The sequence below is a fragment of the Chaetodon trifascialis genome, chromosome 8 (genome assembly GCF_039877785.1).
Source record: "Chaetodon trifascialis isolate fChaTrf1 chromosome 8, fChaTrf1.hap1, whole genome shotgun sequence".
NCBI lineage: Eukaryota > Metazoa > Chordata > Actinopteri > Chaetodontiformes > Chaetodontidae > Chaetodon > Chaetodon trifascialis.
Window position 1 is genome coordinate 1,871,478 of NC_092063.1, and position 11,023 is coordinate 1,882,500.

Sequence of the window (11,023 nt, forward strand, 5' to 3'; positions counted from 1 at the left end):
TCTTTAGTCTACATTTTTCGAACTTTTTATAACCACATCTAAGGAAAACATGTTTATTCACGAAACAGAACTTTTCACAATAAAATTCCACTTCCTCTTACTTTCTTGCTAATCAATGGAAGCTGCACAGGATGACCAAATAAAGCTCAGAGGGCAAAGCAAACAGAAATAAAGTCACACTAATCAATATTCCCTGACCCTAAATTTAAATACTCTCGCAGTGAGCTCAGCTACAGTTTGACAGTAAACAAATTTACAGAACGATAAATGGCGCTTACATGGAGTGTTCCTCGTCTTGGAGCAGTTAATCCCACTTTGCATATATTTTGTTACCTTTGGGCGCAGCTAAGACGTGCTAAGCTAAGCTAACTGTCAGGGATTAAACATCTCAGCTGAGTGAGTGTGTTTTCCCAAAAGCTTGAACTTTTCCTTTAATTCAAACTGAGCAGCGGGTGAAGTCGACACCGTGGCGGTAGGCGGTGATGATGATGATGATGATGACGATGATGAATTGACGCTGATCGTAGTCGTCCCTGTGACTCTGGATGTCCACGGCGTCACATTGCAGCAGCGTTGCAGCTCTCTGTCTTTGCTAACGACTCCCGCGGCGTCTTTGATTGGTGGGCCGTGCGCTGACTGGATTTGTGTGTTTTTAAATCACTTTGAATGCTGCTGCCTCTGTTTTTCTTCACTATGCTGCAGAACATCGTCTTCATCTTGACCTCTTTATTGTTTATTGTGTTATCCTGATACACGTTGGGGCAGGAGATAAATCTGAGGGGTCACGTGATCATTAAAGGGATCTCAAAGAGCAGAAATAGTTGTTACTCAGGTCTCAGCTCGTCTTGCAGACCTCTGTGTTCTTCTTTGCTTCTTCCTGTGAGTTACTGCAAAGTCCTTCAAATGAAAGTGCTCACATTGTAAATCCACAGTCACAAATCACATTTTTAAGGGGTCCAAGCCCGGTTGAACCTGCTGATTCCTCAAACAATAGCACAATAAATAGAGAGATTACATCAGACATATTTGAGTTGGAGATTTGAGGGCTGTGAATATGTTTAAACCGGGTTTCTAATGCAACACAGGAGACGTTCAGGAGCAGCGGGAGCTCTTTGTGAGACACTTCAGTCTCTCGCCTCACGTAAAAAAAGCTCATGAAATGGTTCCACACACACTCGCACGAGAGATGGTGGAGGTGCGACACGGCCTCGCCGCCACTTTGTCCCACCGGCCAATCACAGCCCCTCACAGAACGAATCAGAAGTGCTGCTGGTGGACGTGTGGCGCGATGATGATAGTGCCCGGCAGTCGCATTTATTTCTACATTCAAGGAATCAGTATTCCTTCAAATCAACATCGTTATAACGGACATCCAACCTTGATCAGTTTCCATGGAAACGCACAAACATGATTGCGAGACGGGGAGAGCGAGGCAAGGAGGCGGAGAGAGGGAGCGGGTCTCACTTCTGAGGGGTGTAGAATAAAAACGTCTAAGAGCACTGCAGCCAGGGAGCTGGCAGGGTGGAGCTGGGAAAAGGAGTGGGCGGGGGAGGAGGAGCGTTGAGGGGGGAGGGGGGGGTGGCAGGCCGATGGTGGAGGGAGGAGAGGGCAGCAGGAGACGGGGATGGAGTTGGCAGGGTGAGGGGATGAGGGAGGAAAGGGGGAAGGGAGGCAGAAGTAGAGGGAGATGAATGAGGAGGTGGAGCGGGAGAGTGATGGGTGGGGGGAGGCAGGCAGGTGGAAGGATGCCAGCTTCAGGGTCCGGCTCTGCACCACCACCGCCTGCAAAACAAAGAGAACAAAGAGGCGGTGCAGAGTGAGACCCCCCACCCCCACCCTCCCAACTCCTTCACAGGAGCAGGAAACATCCACCTTAATTGATTTCTTAATGATATTCATGTTCCTGTGATCGGGTGGAGAGTTTGAATGGCAGTTTCTCAAAGACATAATGAGCACGATGAAGAGCACCGACGCAGGAGACGAAGGAGAAATGACGCTCCTCTGTGGACGTGGAGGCGAGGACAAGTCCAGCGTGTCTTCAAAGGTGGAGAAACGTCCACGTTCAGACCGAAGCAGCATGATCGCAGTCAGAGTTTCGGCTTGTTTTGTTGTATTTCATCGTTTCTCACAGATTATTTCCAAATCAATGATAAAAAACTGGTGTTCTTGAGTTGTTTGAGTTGCAACACGTTGACTTCAGTCTCGCCAGACTTCAGATTTCTGCATAAAAAGCAGACGATGACGATGAGGAGGAGGACTCATTTCTGCTCAGTTACGTCTGTCTGCTGCTTCTCACCCGTTAGAACGTGTAAAGACCGAGGAAACCGTCGGCACAGGCAGTGAAATAATCTCTGGAATCATCGATCAATTGACAGATACTCAGTCACGTGTTCGCTGTAAAACGTGACGTCACATTGGACTCTTTCAGACTTCACTAATAAAGATGACCGTCACCTGACCCCGGAGCATGAGGTCCATTTAAGGAACGCTCACGGTCGCTGCTTTGTCGCTGAGCGCTGATTCTCTGCCGCTCTGGGCCTCTCTGCTAAAACATCGTCTCTCAGTGTGTAATTGGTGTTTGCAGAGAGGCTTCACGGCCCTCCGGTGGCTCCGGCTGTGGGGATGCAGCAGTCGGAGGCGTGGGTGGAGCGAGCTGCAGAGATTATTATAGATTTAATTTAATTTTTTTTCCAGAAGTTTGAAGCAGACGCGTTGAACCTCTGCAGGGCCACGAGGTCATTGATCCAGTGTGGAAAAGTCTAGAAATGCTGGGAAATGTGTCCAATCAGCACGTGAGCACACCTCCCCGTCAGTCACGCTGTGTGTGTTGTTGAGGAGAAATATTTGGATGTTTCTGGATGTGATTTCTTTCTCACTGTTGGTTTAAGGTGACGCTCCCTTTGTTTTCAGTGATGAAAGAGGAGGAGCTGATGGGGGAGGAGAGCTGAGCGGAGGGGTAGGAAGGAAGTGATTGCAGAGGAGGTGATGAGGAGAGCAGGAAGGAGGAGATGGAGGAGGACGGGCGTGAATGGAGGAGAGGAGATGAGCGCAGAGGGAGAGAAATGTTTCCTTCCGTTTGTCCGGTGGCTAACCTGATTAGCTTAGCAGTGCTCATAGGACCAGATCCGGCTGCTCTGCTCTGGAGACACACACACACACACACACACACACACACACACACACACACACACACACACACACACACACACACACACACACACACACACACACACACACACACACACACGCGTGCAGCAGCAGCAATCAATACTCCTCTATACACACTCAGTTATAGACTTGTAGAAATGCACATGCCCTGCCTTCTACACACACACACACACACACACACACACACACAGTGATGTGCAGATCTGTAATGCTCTGCTTTCCTTCACACACACACACACACACACACACACACACAGAGACACACACACACACACACACAGCAGTTGTGGCAAACAAACACACTGCTGTCTGTGTGTGTTTGGCAGATGTGCGTCTGCAGCTGTCAGGGTGGACGTGGACGGACGAGTCGCTCAGCTCAGAGAAAAAGTCCAAACTATGATTTGGTTCAAAATTGAGGTCGAAAACACAGAAACCAGTAAAATGAAACCGTGAGTGACGGTGATGTGTAGAACCACAGAGCCAACGAAACATCCAGCTGTGATGAGCTGACTGCAGAGAATACTCCTCCCATTAATGTGTCAGCTGTAGCTCCTGAACGCAGCGTGCTGCGTTTGAGAGCGCATGTAAACTGGTGATGGCTCAGACTAATGGGTGTTTGAGCTGAAACTGCAGCCTGGAAATAAAACCAGAATCATTTCTCATCACGCTGTTTCCTGAAGTGTCCTTCAGTGTGCTTCTTTTGTTCTTCCTCATACTCTCCTCGTCCTCCTCCTCTCTTCTTCCTTCCTCTCCAGTGTCTTATTTTCTTCTTCTCCTCCACCATCCACTTTCTCTTCCTCTCTGTCAACCAGAGCTGAAATTCCTCGTCTTCGTCTCCTCCCTCCGCTCGTTTCTCCACTGGCAGTTTTCTCCTTCTGCCGCTCCTCATCTGCTCCAAAGCTCGCTCTCACCTCCTCCCTCTGCTGACAGTCCGTAAATTGAGTTCCTCCTCTTCTTCGTCTTCCTCTACCCTCCTTGCAGCTAATCTGCTGTTTGCCTCACCATCTGCCCTCGTGGCCTGAGAGAAAACCGCCACATTTGTAAAGGTTTGCCCCAAATTCATGCTCACAGACCCTCCTCCTCCTCCTCCTCCTCCTCCTCCTCCTCTTCTCTGATCCTGTTCTACAAACCTTCTGCTTTGTCTTTGAAGGAAGTTGAAACCTTCGCTCTTCCTCTCACCTCCACTCTGGTAAAAATAGACAATGGATGAAAGAGGCTGTTAATTATTCATCCAGGGTGCACTTTACTGCTTTGCACCTCTCATAATCTTCACCACAGTCATCATCATCGTCATCATCACTGTCAGTCCCACAGCCGAGAGCAACACAGTAATTTAGGAGGAGAACCCCCACAAGTCGGTTTCATGAGGAGGGCTTCATTTAAAGCTTCAATCCTGAATATTTTAAAGACTTTCATTAGTTTTTATTGCCCTCTCACATGATTGACACGACTTACAGTCCAAAAAAACCCTTTTAATTCCTTCATCTTTCATTGTTTTCATACTTTTTGGAGTTTGAATTGCTGAAAATGAGCCGCAGGATTAATTACGCTTCACTTCTGTTGTGGAGCGCAGATAAACTGTAATTTACAGCTGACGTTGTGATACACGTTAGAGGTTTTAATGTCTCTGCAATCTCTATTTTTAGAATAATATGTGAAAACAATGTCGATGAATGACTGATGAGCAGAGATCAGCTGACGTCCACCTGCTTGTTCATCTGTCTGGACACAAATTCACTGTTCAGGTTCGCTCTCATGGTGTCGTTTTCAGAGACAAAGCGGTAAAAAGAGCCTGAAGTTCTCCTCAGGACGAGCTGGCGGAGACCAAAACCAGAGCTGGAGGAGGGCGAGCTGCCACACCTGAAACGTTAGCTAAGTTCAAACATCAGGTGAAAGCTGATGATAAATGCGTTTGAACTTTTCTCAGTGACCAAAAGCAATCAGCTGGAAAAGGACTTTGAGGAGTGTTTGAGGAGAACACGCTCATCCAGCATGTTCCCGAATTAAGATCCAACGGAACTGAGGAAGAACATGGAGAGAGAGAAAGGACAGATGCAGAGTGCGTCGTTCACTGGTGTTCACCTGTATGCAGATTAGCTCAGATCATCAGTAAACAGCACAGACTCACACTGAAAAAGACTCCTCAGATTCGCTGACTGGGAGGAAATGGAGAGGAAGAGGAGGAGGAGGATACGAGCCGGGGGGGGGGGGGGTCTCCCTCTGAGAGCAGGTTTCCAGCAGATAACCAATAAGAAGGAGGAATAACACCTTATGAACAGGTGATATTTCTCCATGGTAAATATTTTAGTCCTGATGCTCATTTATCATTTGCTTTTGGCTCAAGAGGAAATGTGACATCCGGCTGGTGATAGATAGATATGTGCACATATTCTAGATTTCTCTTATTGGCAATAAAACCTGTGAAAACAGGTGGAGGAAGCAGACATTTGGTGGGGGCTATTTTCAGCGGCGGATGAATCCACATTGCTGCTCTGGTGAGAGTTTGTGGTTGAGTGGTGGTGATGCAGCGTGAGGCTCGCTGAGGAGGATCCATCAGATCCATGCATCGATTGTTTTTGGGCTTTGTTGACAGTGATTGGCGGCCTCCTCTTCTAACATGGTGATGACCAAACAAGGCGCCTGTTTCATTCTTGAGCTGTACTTCCATTTTTCTCACCGTGTAATCAGACAAACAAAGGAGTCTGAGTGGATCACCGTTATTAATTTCACCGCGTGTCGATAATTATTACACGAGCTGCTGTCACAATGTTCCAGTAATTTCAAGTTGTTGATGGTAATTTGTGCTTTTTCAATAAATCAGAAGTGACTTTGAGCTGGAGCTCGAGGAAGCAAAAGAAGAACGAGAAGACGAGCCTCCTCATGACTTCATCAGCGCTCGTCTTCCTCATGTTCTTCATGAGAAGTGAAATCAGACAGATTCAGCGCGGGTCTAATGAGAACGTGTGGTTCTCCGGTCGGACGCCGCGGCAGAGACGCGTCGGCTAACCAGCGATTGCTGCGCAGAGATTACACGGTGATTGAAAAGAGCTAATGTGGGCTGTGATGATAGTAATTGAAAAGGAATTGAGAGCAGATTAAAATAAGGTCTCATTTGATCGTTTGTGGCCGGCGGTGGTGGATTGGCAGCCTCAGATCAGTCTCTGAGCTGATTAACATGCCGAGCTCACGCTGTGGAGCTCTTCTGACAGCGAACAGCCTTTAAATCTGAGCTGCGAGGCGCTGTTAGCTGTTCGTCTCACGCCCGGAGCAGCGTGTGTTTCTTCTGCGCGCTCGCTCACCGAACGTTGTTTCGGAAACAATCTGGAGCGGCTTTTGAAGCTTTGTGCATTTCAGTTGCCTTTAATTGTCTGATTATCGAAGCTCTTTAATAACCTGCAGCCGACAGCGTCCAAGCTCTGAGTGTTTGCCCTCAGAGGTGACGCTTTCCTCGTGTTTCATTCAGTGTTAACGACCAAAAGCTGCGTACAGATGTGCTGAATAAAATCAGAGCCTGAGGCCGATCAGTGTGTGACGTCAGTTGACAAAGGTGTCATGAAACTGGAGGCTTTTTCTGATCTACCAACAGCACAAGAGCGTTGCAGCGACGGGTTAAACAGAAAACAGTTATTTACTGTCCAAGCTAAAGCTGTTTGCTCTATAAAATGTCAGAAAATGGTGAAAACGTCGGTCAGTGCCCACGATGAATCCTCAGGTGTCTTCAGAGACGTTCAGTTTAGGGTCACAGAAGAAACCACAAACCAAAACACTCACATTTCAGAAGCTGGAATCAGACAGTTTTGACTTTTGTTTTTCTTAAAAAATCCAAATAATGGTGATTCATTCAATATGTGACAGCTGATTGATTAATAGCTGCAGTGTTTCGTCTGATGTCGAGCAAATTTTTGAAATGTGACCGACGCTTTTCTGGAAACTGGTCTGGAGCAAATATACGAGGTGTAGTTTTGACGGAAGGTGGAGGTATGAGCTACGATAAACAGAGTAGAAGAAGAAGGACCAGGAACACGAGGCGCCTCAAACCCCGGAGAGAACAATGGAGAAAATTTGTTCTTTCTTCATTTGTTCTTTCATGTCAGCTGGAATCAGCCGTGTTTCATGACCTCAGACGAAGATGATGAAGACGAAGAGGGTTATGGGAATAACGGAGTCCTCTTCTTCTTCTTCTTCTTCTTTGGGTTTTGTAGCGGAAACAGCTGATCAGTCATGTGACTCAAAAAAAAAGTGAGCATAACTTTTTTAAATTTTGCTGTCTCCATTAATCTTTTGGATTCTGATGTTTCGCATTTAAACTCGTTGATGGAAACGCAGCTCGTGTCCTCTTCAGCATCTTCTTGTCGGTGCATTCTGGTGCCACGCGTGTCACATGTGGGACAGATGTGGGCACAGAGCCCTGCAGTGTGAACAGACATATGAAAGACATCACGAGACACACTGGATGTCACAAAGTGCCCAAACACGACATTTAAACCAGAACTGAAGAAGACCTTCACGACTGTCCTTCACCTGGAAACAAAGCCTTTCTTTGGAGTGGCGTCTGCAGACGTGCCGGTGACGCAGGGCTCGGCCCGTGACGGCGACTCTCGCTGTGGTTTGAAGCTTCTCTGATTTAATGACACAGCTCTCTGGAAGGCTCGGCTCTCTCCAGACCCACGTGGATGCCAGCAGTTACTGTGTGCAGTCGCACTGGCTGGCTGCCCGGCTGCGGCGAGGAGGCTAATCCAGCGTGACGAGCCCGGGGAAACTCCTCCTCGGAGAACCCTCTTTAACGGACAGATATGGGTCAGCGCTGCCACATGGACTCACTACAGGAGCCACAGTCACACACGCACAACCATCTTCTTTCCTTTAAATAGAAGCTGGAATCCCCTGCAGCACTTCATTTTTTAAAGAGAAGCTGAACATCAGTGAGAAGTGAGGCATCGACGTTTATACAGAGAGATGCGATCTTTTTGGCACTGATCACTGATCACTGATCAATATCCATCCTGTGACCACCAGGTTCTTCACATGGAGGGACATTTGATGTTCATAGAAGCGTAAGAGGTTCAAATTTGGGCTAAATATGAATATCTTAGACTCGTCCAGCATTGTGAGAGTCAGCAGACATCGTCAGTGAGAAGGCTGCGTTCACCATCAGTAAGCGATGACGTGTTTCTCGTCCGTGTCGGCCTCCACACGTCAGCAGCTCATTCAAACAATCAAACGTCTTTCGTGGTGAAAGACTTCAGGTCGCTGTTGTCACCGCATGCCGAACCTTACTTGAACAAAAGCTTCTTATTTTAAAGCCGGCAGCGTTCAGGAGGAAAGATTAGGCTTCGTCTGACCCACCCCCAAACCTCTCCATGAACTCCACGACCCCCCCACACTCCCCTCCACACCTCCCATCCAAACTGTGATGCGTGTGACGTCTGTCATAATGTATGCAGACTGCACCTGACAGCCGTCCAGGTGTGTTTAAACGTCTCTCTGCTTCCTTTCACTCTGTCATCTTCATCCAGAGCAGCTCTCTTACTAGCTGAGCTGTTCGTCAGCGTCATGTGAATCCTCGACTCATGCATCGTACCCCTGCTGGCATCAACGACCACATGTATGTAAAACAAGCAGGAAACGTGCGGCGGGGATCTCACCTGCCCGCCTCTCTTCTTCAGCAGTCATAAAGAGCAGTTTACTGCGTCTCAGCCTCAGTGTCACTGAGGTCGTTGCTCATTCATTAATCTCTCCATTGTTTGTGTGTGTGTGTGTGCGTATGTGCAATAAAAGGCAGTTGTGGCACTCAGGACCTCATTACTGAAAGTGCAGGTCTCCTTAGATGCTGATAACAGAGGGGTGTGTGTGTGTGTGTGTGTGTGTTTGCGCGTGTGTGTGTGAGTGAGTTTGAAAAGGTGGTGAGATTCATGTTGAAGTATCCTGGAATCATGTCAGTGTTTGGGCTGCAGACACGAGATTTTCACGGTACAATAACCAAACACATCACTGCATACAGTGATGTGTTTGGTTATTGTATTCTTCTTCTTCTTCTTCTTTTTTTGTTGCTGTTGTCGCTGTTCCATGAAACTTGATATGAAACTCTAACACACTGGAGTTCAGTCCTGCAGCTGAGCAGATGTTGACGGTGTGATCACCTTCACTTGTCATTGCTCAGCCTCACGCCGGGATCAGACTGCGTTAATCTAACACGATCTTTGAGATGACGACGACGATCAGGCGTCTGTGCTCGTGTAGTGTGACGTCCCACAAAGTCTCGATGTCTGAACGACGTGTTCCTGAGCGTTGACCAATCAGACGCGCTCTCCAGTTCGCTGAGCTGTGCCTCCGCTGCCTGTTTGACGTTGGTTTATCGTTACTAACTCCAGATCGAACGTTAACGTCGGCCGTTTGACGCAGCCAGCGCAGCCGAGCCTGCTCCCTGTACAATAAATAACTCTGGATGTGCAGTGAAACTGTGATCTGGATGATTCCCAGTAGATGTAGAAACAGTGACCGAATGGGCGGCACACACAACGCCTGTCAGTTTGATTGACAGCTGCTTCACCCGCCTCCCCGATGACCTCTGAACTCCAGTGTGATCGTGAGAAAGAGGTGCTGTGATTGGTTGGGTTAGTTTTGCCAGTCACCCAACACTGATGGTTAAATCTGAGGCGGTGGCCGTCGTCAGAGACTCATCAGTGTGATGCAGCGTTAGTCAGTGCTGGACAGTCGTTTCCCTCTCAGGCTCGGTGAAAGCATGTGGACGTCGTGTTGGTGGACGGACGTGCAGCTCGTCTGTCTTTCATGCAGGAGACACAGTTTGTCTTCTCTGGTGTCTTTGATCTTTCCTCGGTCATAAACACGCCGTCGTTACCAAAGTGTGGGTGTGACAACATTTTAACAAAAGAAAACAGACACATTAAACGTAAAGTTTGATTGCTCAGATTGAACCCTGAATGTTTTTATCTGTTCGTGTTTGTCCACCGTAAGCAGCCACCATGACACCTGTTCAGTCAGAGCTCAGCTGTTTGTTGGCGGCTCACGCTCTGACCTGCTGCGTCTCAGGAGCCTTCATGTTATTTCTGATCCAGATCCATTTTTCTCTTTTATTTCATGATTGAAGTCCTGCAGCTTCAGGATGAGCACAAATCCTCAAAGTCGAGCAAATCTTCGCTTCTTTCGTGTCTGCTTGTCTTCTCTTTGTGTTTCCACGCTCGATGTTTGCAGCTCACCTGTCAGTCACTGCTGATCCGACGGCCTCAAATCTGTTTCGTAAATGCTCTTCTGGTCGCTGCAGAAAATCTTGTTTCCCATCGGAGCGTTTGGTTTTTCGTTCCCGGCGTTCTTGGACTGAGTGGAGGGAAAGTGTGCGAGGTGGCGTGAAGCAGCTCAGAGCGCAGAGGAAGAACATCTCAGTGTGACGTCCCTGCTGCCAGCGAGGCCTGCAGGTGCTGCACGGCGAGCAGCAGTTGGCGTGCAGCGTTTGATTGGCCTGCCTGCCGCTTCTCCGCCTCGTGTTGCTGGTTTCCTCTGATGTTTGGGTTAAACCGGTGGAGCAGCTGTCGTAGCTGCTCCGACGGATGCTGACACCGACAAAGCGATGACTGGAGAGATTAGAAAAACAGTTTCATTCATGAGCGTGCAGAGCAGCTGCATTCACAGACAGAAGGTGACGACCTTCCTTCCAGTCACGCTGGCTAAACGAAAGCCTTTCAGATTCTTCGTCTCGCTAACACGTCTCACATTGTCTCCCTGCTGTTGGACATCATGTTATTGTGAATGCAGATTTGATTTCCAAGTCTGAGATGTTCCTGTTTGCTCTCTCCTGGTCAGGATGACAGTTCACTGAGCAGCGAGGAGGAGGCAGAGA

The 11,023-nt window shown here is 48.1% G+C and overlaps 1 protein-coding gene across 2 annotated transcripts in view; it reads left to right on the plus strand.

The window, feature by feature from the left end:
* Positions 1-11,023, plus strand: part of LOC139334989 (nucleolar protein 4-like) — a 123,377-nt gene that overhangs the window by 59,589 nt on the left and 52,765 nt on the right. For both annotated transcript variants that reach the window (XM_070968324.1, XM_070968325.1), the window contains one exon: positions 10,987-11,023. This exon is cut by the window's right edge and continues 117 nt beyond it. In XM_070968324.1, coding sequence (XP_070824425.1) covers positions 10,987-11,023 — 37 coding nt within the window. The remainder of the gene's footprint in view (positions 1-10,986) is intronic.